The sequence below is a fragment of the Patagioenas fasciata genome, chromosome 4 (genome assembly GCF_037038585.1).
Source record: "Patagioenas fasciata isolate bPatFas1 chromosome 4, bPatFas1.hap1, whole genome shotgun sequence".
In the NCBI taxonomy this organism is placed as follows: domain Eukaryota; kingdom Metazoa; phylum Chordata; class Aves; order Columbiformes; family Columbidae; genus Patagioenas; species Patagioenas fasciata.
The window spans coordinates 59,973,538-59,987,011 of record NC_092523.1 but is presented as its reverse complement, the minus strand read 5'-3'; the positions used below and the strand labels follow the sequence as shown (position 1 = coordinate 59,987,011).

The 13,474-nt window shown below is 55.6% G+C and overlaps 1 protein-coding gene across 1 annotated transcript; it reads left to right on the top strand.

Moving 5' to 3' along the window:
- The first annotated feature begins 389 nt into the window (after positions 1 to 389).
- On the top strand, positions 390 to 2,445 carry POU4F2 (POU class 4 homeobox 2). The gene is made up of 2 exons (XM_065837379.2): positions 390 to 975; positions 1,410 to 2,445. The coding sequence occupies exons 1-2, from the start codon at positions 673 to 675 to the stop codon at positions 2,343 to 2,345; spliced, it is 1,239 nt and encodes a 412-aa protein (XP_065693451.2). The 5' UTR covers positions 390 to 672; the 3' UTR covers positions 2,346 to 2,445.
- Positions 2,446 to 13,474: the final 11,029 nt, after the last annotated feature.

Genomic DNA, 13,474 nt, shown 5'->3' with positions numbered 1-13,474 from the left:
GGGTGGATTTAAGTCGCTTCCCCCTCCCGTGTTTTTTATTTTATTTTATTTTTTGCCTTTTTCCCTCCCCTTTCGGGGAGGCGGCGAGGCGCGGCGCGGCTGTGAGTGTGGGAGCACGCGTAGGCGTGGGCGCGGGGGTGGCGGGGGGCGGGCAGGGAGCGGCGGAGGAGGGGGCCAAGGCCGAGGAGGCAGGCGCGGAGGGCCCTTCCCGAGGAGTTGGGCTGTAGTGACAGGCGAGAGGGGAGGGGAGGGAGGGGAGAGAGTAAAACCCACAGGCGCGGCGGCGGGGAGGGCACTTCGCGAGAGGCGAGGGCCGGCGCCGGAGCGGAGGCGGCGGCGGACGGCGGCGAGCGCCCGGGCGGAGGGCGGGCGGCGGGCGGGCGGGAGGCAGCCTGAGCATCCCCCGCGCAACCCCGGCTCCCCGGAGCCGCCTCTCCCGGCCGCGTCCTCCCCGGCGAGGCTCGGGCAGCCGGCTGGGGGGCGAGTGGGATTTTTAATTTTTGTTTTCTTTTTTCTTTTTTTCTTTTTTTTTTTTTTTCGGAGGGGTGGGGGCGCGGGGGCGGGCCGGGGCTCCTGTGGCTTTTCCGGGGGGTCCGGGCCCCCGGCCCCGCTCCCCTGCCTTCCTCCGGCGGCCGCTGGCTGGCGGGCCGGGTCGTGGCGGCGGCGAGCACCATGATGATGTCCCTGAGCAGCAAGCAGCCCTTCGGCCTCCCCCACGGCGGCGGCGGCCTCCACGAAACCAAGTACTCGGCCCTGCACACCGCCTCGCCCTGCCCCTCCGCCGGCGCCACCGCCCCCGCCGCCAGCTCCCCCAGCAGCACCGGCACCGGCGGCTCCGCCGGACGCGGCTCCAGCTCCGGCTCTGGCTCCGGCCCCGGCGGCGGCGGTGGCTCCGGCTCTGGCTCCGGCTCGGGCTCTGGCCCCGGCGGCGGCGGCGCGGAGGCGATGCGGCGGGCCTGCCTGCCCGCCCCTCCGGTAGGTGCCCGCCGCCCGCCGCCCCGCTTTAAGGGGAGCCCCTCGGCGGCCCCCCGGATCCGCCTGATGATTTTTTCATGGCCGCGCAGCAAATCACCCGGCGCCGCCGGGCGCTCGCCCAACTTATGCATGCGGCGGCTCTTGCCGCCCGTATTAATTTTTATGACCTGGGATGCTGCGTGCGGCTGGTGCGTGTGTCCGTCCGTCCGCCCGCCGCTGGCTGCCTCTGCGTGCGAGAGGCTGCGCGCCGCGCCCGCTCCCTCGCCCCGCTCGCTCCCTCGCCCCGCTCGCTCCCTCTTCTCTCCCCCACCCACCCCCCCCTTCACCAGGATTTCTCTTTTAACATGCTGGGGAGGTTTTAGTGGCACGGCGGAGTGCGCGGGGAGGCGAATTCCCCGCTGAGCGTTATGTGTGCCTTCTATTTGCAATTGCAGAGCAATATATTCGGCGGTCTGGACGAGAGCCTGCTGGCCCGCGCCGAAGCCCTGGCAGCGGTGGACATCGTCTCCCCGAGCAAGAGCCACCACCACCACCCGCCGCACCACAGCCCCTTCAAGCCGGACGCCACCTACCACACCATGAACACCATCCCCTGCACCTCGGCCGCCTCCTCCTCCTCGGTGCCCATCTCCCACCCGTCCGCCCTGTCGGGCACCCACCACCACCACCATCACCACCACCACCACCAGCCCCACCAGGCGCTGGAGGGGGAACTCTTGGAGCACCTGACGCCGGGGCTGGCGCTGGGGGCCATGGCGGCCCCCGACGGCGCCGTAGTCTCCACGCCGGGCCATGCTCCCCACATGGCCGGCATGAACCCCATGCACCCGGCGGCGCTGGGCATGGCCCACGCCCACGGGCTGCCGGCCCACATGAGCTGCATGAGCGACGTGGACGCCGATCCCCGCGACTTGGAGGCCTTCGCCGAGCGCTTCAAGCAGCGCCGCATCAAGCTGGGGGTCACCCAGGCCGACGTGGGCTCGGCGCTGGCCAACCTGAAGATCCCAGGGGTGGGCTCCCTCAGCCAGAGCACCATCTGCCGCTTCGAGTCCCTCACCCTCTCCCACAACAACATGATCGCCCTCAAGCCCATCCTGCAAGCCTGGCTGGAGGAGGCCGAGAAGTCCCACCGCGAGAAGCTGGCCAAGCCCGAGCTCTTCAGCGGCGCGGAGAAAAAGCGCAAGCGGACCTCCATCGCCGCCCCCGAGAAGCGCTCGCTGGAGGCCTACTTCGCCCTCCAGCCCCGGCCCTCCTCCGAGAAGATCGCCGCCATCGCCGAGAAGCTGGACCTCAAGAAGAATGTGGTCCGCGTCTGGTTCTGCAACCAGCGCCAGAAGCAGAAGCGTATGAAATACTCGGCCGGCATCTGAGACAACAGCGGAGGAGAATCAACATCGTAATAATAACGATAATAAAAATAAAATTCAATAGACAACATCAACAAAAAATAAAGGGAAAGGAGGAAAAAAAATCACAACCGCATCCCACCGCCCCCAACCCACCCTATCACCCGCCCCGCGCCCAACTTTCGGGGGGACTTCCCCACGGAGCCACCGCCCGGACCCGTCCCGGCAAGTACCGCTGGTTTTTATTCTTAACAAACCTCGCCTGAGGGTAAGCGCGAAACATGCCCTTCGCAGCGGTGTGTCCGCAATGTCATGGTTTTCTCGGGACCCAAACTTGAATATAGAGTTGACGCTTGCGCCGAGAGAGACGTCTCAAAAGTATTTTGATTTAAATAATAGTAATAATGATTTAAAAAAAAATAACAGATGGCAGGTTTTTCTGCGTTTACACTGCGTATTATAAATATATAAATATATATATATTTTTACTGTGGTTATTATCCTTTTCCTTCTCTGAAGTTCTAACGCTTAGGGAAAGAGCTGATCCTGCTGTGTTCACTGGTCTTCGAAAGCTATTATTAGATTACTGCCAAACAACCCCTTGTAAATTATTAATTTATCTCTCTAGCAACTTCATTTTGTGCTCATTCTTATTAATTACACCTCTTTAATCTAAGTCTTGATACAAGTAAAAAAAATGGATAGTGAGAATCGAATATTTTGTGTTGGTAGGATTTATGAACGTGAGCTTTTCTCTTCTTCTCAGTGTCCCTTTTGGCCATCTGTAAATTGTCACCTGAACCTAAGGTATTTCTCTGGCGAGTATTCTTATTCGTACGGCGTCGGCACCCTATAGTAGATGTTCTACATTATTTGTGTAGCCTGATTCACTGTCCGAGGTATTTGTTTACCGCGTTACATATTTAATGGGGATTCCCATATTGTCCCCACCACACGCTGCTCCCGAAGCGAGAAAGGACGTGGCCGCGTAAGGTGACAGCGTGGGGGGTTTGTTGCTTCGGGTTTCTTGCCAGCACAAGATCCGTCTTTCTCGATTTCAAAGCTGTATCGCGACAGTTTGCAGACCGGCTCGGTTATTTATCTCTCCGATTGCTTTGTTATTTATTTATTTGGTCGGTCGGTTATTTATTACCTTTAATTGCAATACTTTTCCGTGGAGGAAAGTCCATTTTGGAGGTCTGTTTGTAGAAAAGCCAGATGTAATTTTGTAGGAAAGGGAGTGAGCGAGAGAGACTGCACTTCCTGTAAATTCACAAACGGTTTGGTACATTTCTTTTGGAACAACAATAAAACGAGGGTACTCGGTTTGGTACCTGTATGTATTGTAAATATTTCATTGGCGTTGACGCACATATAGATATATTCTTACAGATTCCGCTGTATCGCTGTTCTATCCGAGACTGTTTGAAGTCTTAAGTTCTGTACATGACCCGATTTCGTTGGCTTTTTTTTTTTAAATTAATAGGAGCTTTATTTATTCTAGTACTGTACTAAGTTATTTTTAAATGTTGTTAAATCGTCTTTCATTAAAAAAGAAAAAAAAAGAAAACAAGAAAAAGAAAACATTATTTTAACGTTTTATTGGCAAAACGCGTTTGCGGCTTCTTGTTTCTCCACCGCAAGCCTCTGCCCGAGCTCAGAGCCGCCTCCGGGTAGCGGGATTTGCTCAAACCCCGCGGCATGGGGGGGCGGGGAGGGGGTTTGCACCCCCTTGCCCGCCCGCAGCAGCGCGGCCCTGCCCGGCGTGCAGCGGCTCCGAACTGGAGGGGGCGGGCCGGGGGAGCGGGCTGCAGCACCGCGGACAGCTCCGCTCCGCTCCGCGCCCCGCCCGCCGAGCGGCTGTCGCGAGTGACCGTGTGCGTGGCTGTGATTGTGGGGGGGTCAGGGGATGGTTAGGGGGGGTTCCCCGGTCGAGTCCCCGCTACCTCAGCCGCTCTGCCTCCCGGTGTGCAGGAGTCGAAGGTGCTACACACGCACAAAACAAAACCAAAACCAAACCACCACCACCAACAACAACAAAAAAAAAAAAAGAGAAAAAAGAACAAAAAAAAAGAAAAAACAAGCCCAAACCAAACGAACGCACAAAATCCAAACCGAAACAACAACAAAAAACAAAACCCAAGAGGGGAAAGAAAAAAGTAATTTTCCCGCGTGGCTCTCACAAAAGCTGGGGAAACCCGACGGCGGCTGTCGGGGAGGGAGAGAGGAGATCATACACAAACCGCTATTAAATATTCATATTGCCGCCCAGCCACCAGCTACAGCTGCATCTTCAAAGCCGCCCGGGCACTCCGAGGGTGCCAGCCTGCGGGCATGGCCGGGGCGGTGGCTCCGCGGACGCGGAGGAGCGCGGAGGCAACGTTTCGTCCTCCTGCGGCCCGGCCGGCAGAGACGGGCGCCCTCTCCCTGACCCCCGCAGCCCCCGATGAGGTCAGCACTTGTCGTTGTCGTTACCGGCATCACTATCTCAACAAGTCCGCCGACGCGCAGGGCTTCCGCGGAGCCAGCGCGGCTTTTCCTCCCCGACTGTCGCTGCTAGAGCTGCAGGCGCAGGGCGGCTGTTTTGGGGAGGGGAGGCGCTCGCCTTGCGCGAAGCCTGCGCACCCCTGTGCGCCCCGCCGACCGGGCAACGACCGGGGCTGCGCCCCCAGGCGACATCTCCCCCCACAGCGTGGGCAGCGAGGGGCAAATGATGTCGCGCAACCTCTGCGGTGGCGGGGGTCGTTTTAAGAAGCAAGGAGGGCAGGAAGGGGAGTGGAAAGCGGCGTGTTGGGGACCGGAGCGAGCCAGCCCAGCAGGGACACAGGCCGGTGGGACCCCTGAAAGCAGTAAGGGAGCCCCCCAAAACCGTCAGTAGGCGCAGGCAGCCAGCAGCCCCTGAACTGCCGCTTCGCCCTCTTAAATGAGCCATTCACTTAAAGGCTATTACGGGCGAATTAATAAATTACACAGCGAATTATTAAATCCAGATAATTACAAGGAATAAGTAAGTAATCATTAGTTATCTCAGCTAATTACTGTGGGTCAGAGCGAGCGAGAATGTGAAATCCTCCTCGGGAATTGAAATTAACTTTGCACAGCGAGGCTCTCTGCTTGACATCCCCAGTCTGTAGGCACATGGCAGCTCCCCTGTGAGCTCGGCTTTCTATTTAACTTGGAGAGAATGGAAATAAAATTAAGTGGCGATGTGATAATAGGAAGCTGCTTAGAAAGCAAACGCTGTGGGTTTTATTTTTTACCGTTTACTGCCTGGAGATAGACTGCTCTCTAGTTTCCCACATTAAAAACCCGGGGCAATTAGTCGACGTCTCCCTGTACCTGTCTGTCCTACACATGCAGATTATGAGCAAACGAAAAGGCACGAAAGATCCGGGGGGGCAGAGGTACCTGGGCTCCGAGAGACCCGGGAGGGCACCCGGGCAGCCCCTCTGCTGCCGCTCGGCAACACCGCACGGGCCGGGAAGGTCTGAGGCACCGGCGCGCTTTGTTTTGGGAGACAATAAGCTGTCGAGCCCTAATGAGAGTCCCTGTCTCTTCCGCTGATCTTTCCCCAGATCTCTCCAAGAGCTGATGTTCCCCCCCAACCCCCCGCCCCAACACCCATCTACAACATCACTTCCCGGCTTCTCTTCACGTGCACCTTTTGTAAACAGCAGATCTATAGGTGGAGACGCTCACGCTGCCCTCGCTGGGCTTTCCCCGCATTAAAACAACAACAACAACTGCTGTGTGTGCGCGGCGATGAAAAAGATCTAGGCTTCTTTGCCTTTATCAATTGCAATTAGGTGGACAGTCTTCCCCCTCTTCCCTTGCTCCAGTCTGGGATGATAATTAAAATTTAATGAAGCCTGGGAGTAGCAGAGCTCTGTCTGGGGACTGTGGAATAGAATATTTTAACTGTACATTTACACCAAATGTCTGGCTTCAAAGACGTGACTGCTTTTAATCTCGAATTAGAAAACCACAGACCTGAAATTAAATATTAGCCACCCTCGGCTCCCCTTCCTTCTCACCGCACTGTCACGCCTGTGTTTTCCTGCCTTGCACCACGACACGCACACACCCACGTCTCGAGTCTCCAATTACACTCGCTTTAATAATAGATGGCTTTGAGAGGGTGCGGATTTTTCCCTTTTTTTTTTTTTTTTTTTTTTAATAGGGTTAATGCAATATTAATTGCTCGTAGCTGCTATAAGAATGCGCCGCGTATTTCCAAGAACAAATCGATGGATCGGGGCAGCGAGCGCGGACCAGGAAGCGGAGCCCCGGGGCCGCCCGGGTGAGTACGGCCGCCAGCGGGGCCCTCCGCGCCGGCGCAGCTCCCGCACCGTGTCCCGCCGCGGCGGGGCCGAGCCCGGCAGGCGGCAGCGCGCCCCGGCCGCGGGTCGCTGAATGGGGTGGCGCGTGAAAGGACAGCAGGGGCACCGTTTTTTCACCCCAAATCCCCTCTCGGTGGGGAGAGCCCGGACACCCGATCACTCTCGGACACCCACTTGGCGCGGCGGTGGCAGACCCCAGCCCGGCTCCCAGGGACGCCCGCTTGGTTTGTGGTCCCGGCACGGTAACTAGGGGAGTGAGGACTGGGGAACAACATTCCTCTCCCTCCCGTCTTTATTGTTATTATTTTGGCAGGTGAGACCCCCAGGCTCTCCCGGAGGAGGGAGCCCGGAGGCGCAGGAGGGGAACCTGCCCCGCGGCTCGGCGCGTCCGGCAAAGGTAAACGCGTTTTTTGGAGGAGAACACCTCGCAAATAAGGTGGGCCGGGAGAGGAGGAGAGGGCAAGAAAAAGAATCCCAACCCACCATCCAGAAAATCCCCAAGAAAACTGCGCGGGTATCCACAGACAGCTGAGACCACCTTCCCACGGCGGGGACGTTGCTGACCTGCTCACACGGCTCCTCGGTGCCAGAAGCATCCCGGGGGTCGGGGGCTACCGTGAGCTCGGGTGGGGTGGGTCACGCCTTCCCCATTCCGGTTCCGGACCCACAGCTGGCATTTGTTGCCAAAAGAAAAAAAAAAGAAAGGGCAAGGGAAAAAAAAATCCAACTAAAAATCTGCCACAAAACTCCGAACAATCCCCCGAACCAAAACAAAGGAGGAAGAAAAAAGGTGCTGCAGGAGCGCGGGGCAGCAGAGCCACCGCCAGCTGGGACAGCCTCGGAGCTTGTGTGCCTGCAGGAGTGGGCTTTGCAGCTGGGCCCCCGCCTCGGCCCTGCCGCAGCCCTCCGCGGCCCCGGAACCCGCGGGGCGCAGCGCTGCCTGGCCGGGGAGGGCTGGGCCAGCCCAAACCCCCGTGGGTGTCCTGGCACCGTCCTCCCCGGCGGGCGCAGCCGCCCCCTCCCCTGAGCAACCAGCCCCGGAGCCGAACGGGCTTCCTCCTCCCCGCCCCAGCGAACTCGCTTGGACGCCGAGGGGGTGGTGGGGCCGATGCCGCTGCGAGCCCCTATGCGCGGCGGAGGGGGGTCAGGAGCAGGTGGGGTGCGGAGCTCCGCTTATCCTCGCGGTGTTTGCACAGCGGGTGGGGCCGGGGGCTGCGCGCCCCGTCCGGCTGCGGCACCGCTCACCAGCGCGGCGGGGCTCGGCTCGCCTCCCCTCCCCGTTTATACAGAACAGGATCATTTACATAAAGTCCTTAAGGCAAATAACTGTTGGGGCTCTAATTTATATCTGATCGAAAATTAGCCGTCATTATGCGCTCCATTAGCAGCGTCTTTAATGTGCTTCTAAGCACCATTTGTCAAGCGGCTTGTTAATATCCTTCAAGTCTTTAAAGTTGAGAGCTCATTAAAGAGTGCGCTCTGTTATTGATGTAATTTAGATGAGTTTGGAAGAGCAAGTGCGCCGCGGACAACCTGGAGGAGCGGGAAGAGACTCGGGCTCCTCCCGGGGCTGCGGCACCACCTCACCGTGGCCTCGGCCGGCTCGGGGCTCGCCTCCCTTCTCGGGATAGGGTGTGGGGGATGCCCCGGCAGTGGGGAGTCGGGGAGCCTCTTTTGGCTGAGGCGGAGTAAACCTGCTTAATTATGCGCAGACATGATTCCGTCGTCTCTCCCCACTTCATCGGAAGAGCATAAAGGCCAATAAATTACCACCGCTGCTTATCTGAAAATCCACGTATTCTGTCGTACCTTTTTTGTTTCTCTTGCTTTCCCTCTCCTTCCCCCCCCGCACCGCCCCGCCGCTGGCGCAGATTGCGTTGGTGCAACACGGCGCAGCCGCCCCGTGAGGGCGGGCTGCCGGGGAGTACCCCGACGGCTCCCCTCGGGGCTCCCTCCCTCGGCCAGCCAGCTCTGCGTGGTGGCGGGTCCCAGCCGCCTGCGGAGACCTGCTCCGCCCCTTCCCGCCCGAAATCCTGCTGAAAACCAGGCGGTGAGGGGGAAGTCCCGGCTGAGCTGTGCCCCCCTCTCTTTCCCTGGGCGGTACGGAGCGCGGCGGGGGCTTGCGGGGAGGGGTCGTCCCCTGCGCCGCCGTCCCCGGGCTTCCCCCAGGCGAAAGCAATAAAGCGGGTAATTAGAGTGCTAAAGACGGATGTAAATAACGGGGAGGAGGCGGTGGTGACAGCCGAGCAGCGAGGCCGGTTCTCTCAGGGGAAGCGACTCGGCGCCCCGCAGCACCCGGCCCGAGACCCTGGAGAGGGGCGCCCCGCTGACCCGGCGGCACTCGGACCCCTACAGAAGGGGATGCTCACCACGCATTGGAAAGTCCCCTTTGCCCCCCGGAGTGCCCCAGAACATGCAGGTCAGGGCTCAGGGCAGAAGGGGTTGCGGGGTGGGGGTGGTGCGGGTGGCAGCAGCATTTCAAACCCTGCCTTGGCCCGACAACGCCTCCAGCACAAACGCACCCACAGGGGCTCTAACTAGCTTTCCGTGCAGACCTGTATCAAAGGAGCGCTTAACTCACCCAAGGGTCCCACAGGCACAGTGACACCCGTGGGGAACATTTATCTCCTCTCCAGCCAGAAGCGTGGTGTGTGAGTAGCCGCATGGCTGCATCCAGCCCTCCCCACCTCTTGGGCAGCGAGGCCGGGGGGTCCCCGTCTCTGCGGGGTGGGGTGCATACCACTCTGAGCCCCCCTCCCCACATGAGAGAGGGCTGCTCCAGGGTCATTGACTGCAGCGTGAGCCCCCTCCTAGAGCCACCACCACTATGCTGGTCCAAGAAGCTCTCCAGCCAGACAAAGAGAAAAATACCTTCAGGATGATGAGCAAAAAAATCAGCCCGGATAGGCAAACATGAGGCATGAAGGGCCACAAGAAGGCCCGAGGTTGACGTGTTGCACTGTACACGCAGATGTGCTCACAGCTATTGCCACCAGGAACATGAAGCAGGTGCAGCACAGCAGTATGTTGCTGGGCATGTGTCCTGCTGGTATATGTGACATTTACATGTGACATTTGGGGATCAAGTCCTTTCAGGCATGTGTGGGTGCATGCATGCGGCCTGCTGGATTTGACAAGGGCTCCTTGCATAGTGGAAAGCCCTTTCTTACCCATGAGCTCACTCAAACCCCTCATAGCTTTTCTCTTGCTTCTGGCACCACGTTACTACAGAGGAAAACCACGGAAGTAGATGGGATAAATTTAACATTGAGAACATAATGTTTTGGGTGGGTTTTTTGGTTTGTTTTGGTTTTGGTGTGTTTTTTTTGTTGTTGTTGTTTTTATTTTTTTTTTTTTTTTGAAGGGGGCGCACTTTACATGGAAATGTCTGTCTGCATTTAACAGAGTCATTAAAAACCATCATGTCAAACATAGCTGGGCGAGTCAGTCTATGCCAGATTAGGGAGGGAAAGCCATGGGAAAGTCTTGACAACATTTTACAGCAGCAGCACTTACAACCGGAGCAAGTGAAAAGAAGTTCAGTTGCTTGCCTTATTTTGTGGGCAGAAATGGAGAGTGTGCAGCAGTGAAAGAGCTGTGTACAGGTCTCATTCCCACCCCAGTAATGGCTGTGGCTCTTGTGGGTGGACTTCTGGCAGTCACATGTATGGCAGTGCCCACTGGGCAGCAAAACAGAGCCCAATGGCCCAAAGAAAGGTGTGATGAGGAGAACTCATGCAAACCTTAGCATAATAAAAGCCTTCATCCCGCAGGTGTGCACAAACACACACAACAGATGCTGTGCAAAAAAAAAAAAAACAAAAAAAAGGCAAAATATGTTGCCTTTTGAAATTGTTTTCACATCTCAAGTTGTAACATTTCTTTCCTGCTTGCTCTTTTTAGAAATCCAGATTCTTTAATACTTTCTTAAAATGGAACATCTTTAAAAATGGCTGTGAATGGACATGCCTAGTGCCTTGATCCATAACTCTCCTGAGTTTCTTGTACTTAAATATCTTATGTGAAGATGCCCATAAACTCTTCCCCTTGGCCATTCCTTACAGAGAAGAGGCATTGGCACAGGGGAGGCCCAGCTGGGATCCCCTTGCTAATTGCTGCAGGTCACCAGTGATGGCTGGGGTGGCTGCCTGCTCCCTGTTACCCTCCCACCTGACTACATTTTAAACCACTATTCATTTCAGCTTACGTTGACAGGCAGATACAAAGTGAATGTCAGTAGCGGGCTGTGGTGGTGGATGGACGATGTGCGTGGTTCCTGTGTCTCTGCCCAGGCTGATGCCTTGTCTGCTCAGGAAGGCTGGGAAACACTCACCTCCCATGGCTGGGGTGGCCTTGTTCAGAGGGAGGTGAGAGCTGAGGCAGCCCAGCATGCACAATTGCTGCTGTCCCTGACACTATTAAAACCTAACACTGGGGTTTGTGTCAACACCTATGCTACAAGAAGAGTATCACCATCCTCCCAGCATAGCTGAGGGGATGGCATCCTGGGAGGCCATCTAGTGCAGACCTACAGAGTTCAGGCTGGCATCACAGGTCAGCACCTCCTGGGTGACACCAGCACCAGGAAACAAAGCAGGACAGCATCAGCCTGACCACAGATGGCTCTGGCTCTGCTCTGCTGGTCAAAGCCAATAAACACCCTCCCAGGCAATGCTAGGTCATGGGCTGGGAACAGGATCTGCTCCAAACAGGGAATTCATTTGTGCCCACAGTTGTGGGGTGGAAGGGGAATAGAGGAGGGGAATTAGCAGTCGTGCTCACCTCAGGGCTCGAAAAAAGTTTCCAGCTGGTTTGGCAGACTGGCAGGGGTGCAGCCACCAGAGACCACCCACCAATTACCTAAAGCTTTTTCTCCTTCTATAAAGCCTCTTCCTCGCTGGGGTGGTCGAGCTCTATTTGGCTTGGATATGAAAGCTAGCGCCTCTACCCTCAACTTGCTGAGCCACTTTCCCCCCCCTGAATTAGCCAGCATTACTTTTAACGTATTGAATAGTCTGGATTAGAGCCAGTTGGCCGATGGGCTCTTGCCTAGATGCAAGTTTGTGAGTCAGCGGCACCAGGACTTGGTGAGGTCCGGACCTTGCCAAGTAGCTTATTGCTCATTCTTTGGACGAGCCCAGAGTAGCCCAGTGCCCAGTGGCCTCTGTGTGCTCCAGCGCAGGCACGTGCTGGAGCTGAGTGGCCACTCTCCTGGGCAGCCCATGCGGACGGAGTACCAGGCAGCCCCGGGAAGACGGGGAGAAGGTTTTACTTTTTTAGACAGCTGTTTAAATGTTTTCATTTAATCAGCCATGATATGTACGCCTCAGTTAAACAGCTGGCATCTGAGCTGATAAGCATGGATGCGTAATTTTGATTCTTACCTTTCTGTTTCAAAGCTGTCTCGTTTTGAGCACTTTGATCCAAAGACTAAAGTCATTGTGGCATATTTATGTATATGACATTTTCATTCACTCCTTTATTTATTTATTTTTGCAAAACACATCACTTAACGAGGTTTCTAGTGCCAAGACAGCAGTGCTCTGTGAAGGAAAACACACGGTCCAAACTTCAAAGCTTGCATGTGCTGCAATAGTCCCATTTTACACATGTTGCAGGCTCTCATTGCAAGAACAGCGGCAGTGCGTGGAAGGGAAAACTGTTCTGCGGGTGAGTGACAGTATATTTAACACCATGTCCCAGTGGACTGGCTGTTTTTTTACAAAAATGGATTTTTTTTTTTTTCTAGAATATTACAGTTCTTTCTGGGTCTCTATGGCAATTCAGTGCTTTTGTCCCTCTCTCTGGTAGCATCAGTGTCTCAGGTTATTTAGCATAGTGATGCCCACAACAAACCCAGGAGGCAGGGATGTGCTGCTACCCCACTTTACAGCAGAGGAACAGAGAAGTTTGTGAGAGATGAGGAACTATAAAGAAGTCTCCCGAGAAAATCTGCCCACAAACATCCATAGGTGTATTTGGAAGTACAAAGGCAGGAAGAAGATATTTGGAGGGGTGGAGGGCTGGCGTTAGCGCTTTCTTCCTAGGGATTCAGTTTTGGAGATTTATGAGTTAGAGTCTTTTCTGAAGATGAGTGAATAGCCCTGGCAATGCATCTGTTACTTTTCAAGGAGTAACTTCTTTTTTTTTTTTTTTTTTCAGTTTAACCTTTTGAGTTTTCTCAGTTAAAACTTAACATCAGTCAGAGCTCTCTTAACATGAAGTCAAAGACTTTCTAAAACTAGTGGTGAGGATGCTTAAAATGTTACTACAGAAATGAAGCATCTGTTTCCACATGGAAAATGGAGCTGTTTGTGTTTGCAGGTGTCCGTGTGCAGGAGGATCCACAATTAAAACCAGGCTTAGATGGCAGAGCTGCATTCAGGCTGCTGCTGCCATAGGAGGATGAGAACCATTGCAACACAATCAGTCTGTGGAGCAGGAAGGGGTGAAGGAGGTACCTGGGTGTTGGAATGCTCACCTGCTTCAGGTGGCTCAGTCACAGATGAGAGCCTGGTTTCCTCAGGAAGGCCTGGGGGACCACGCTCTGCATGGTGGTCTCTTTGTCTTTGTACCTCTGTCCGTGCCTCTCCTGGCTTCAAAACTGGTTTTAAAGCTGTTTTAAGCCACTTCAAACAAATTTAACAGATAGGGAAAGGGCTTAACTGTGGATATATACCCACAGATTTTGTGTAGCAAAGCAGCTAACAGAGGGGACAGACCCCATGTGTGTCCCACTAAAGGAGAAAGGCAGAAAATGACACATGTAGCAGAAAGTCTACTCCAAGCAAGAGGTTTTATTAATGCTCCATC

What these genes read in the sequence shown, in the direction of transcription:
- POU4F2 (XM_065837379.2), top strand. Translation starts at nt 673, where the DNA reads ATGATGATGTCCCTGAGCAGCAAGCAGCCCTTCGGCCTCCCCCACGGC. An exon ending in CCTGCCTGCCCGCCCCTCCG is followed by an intron (nt 976 to 1,409) that starts GTAGGTGCCCGC and finishes TTGCAATTGCAG; the next exon opens with AGCAATATATTCGGCGGTCT.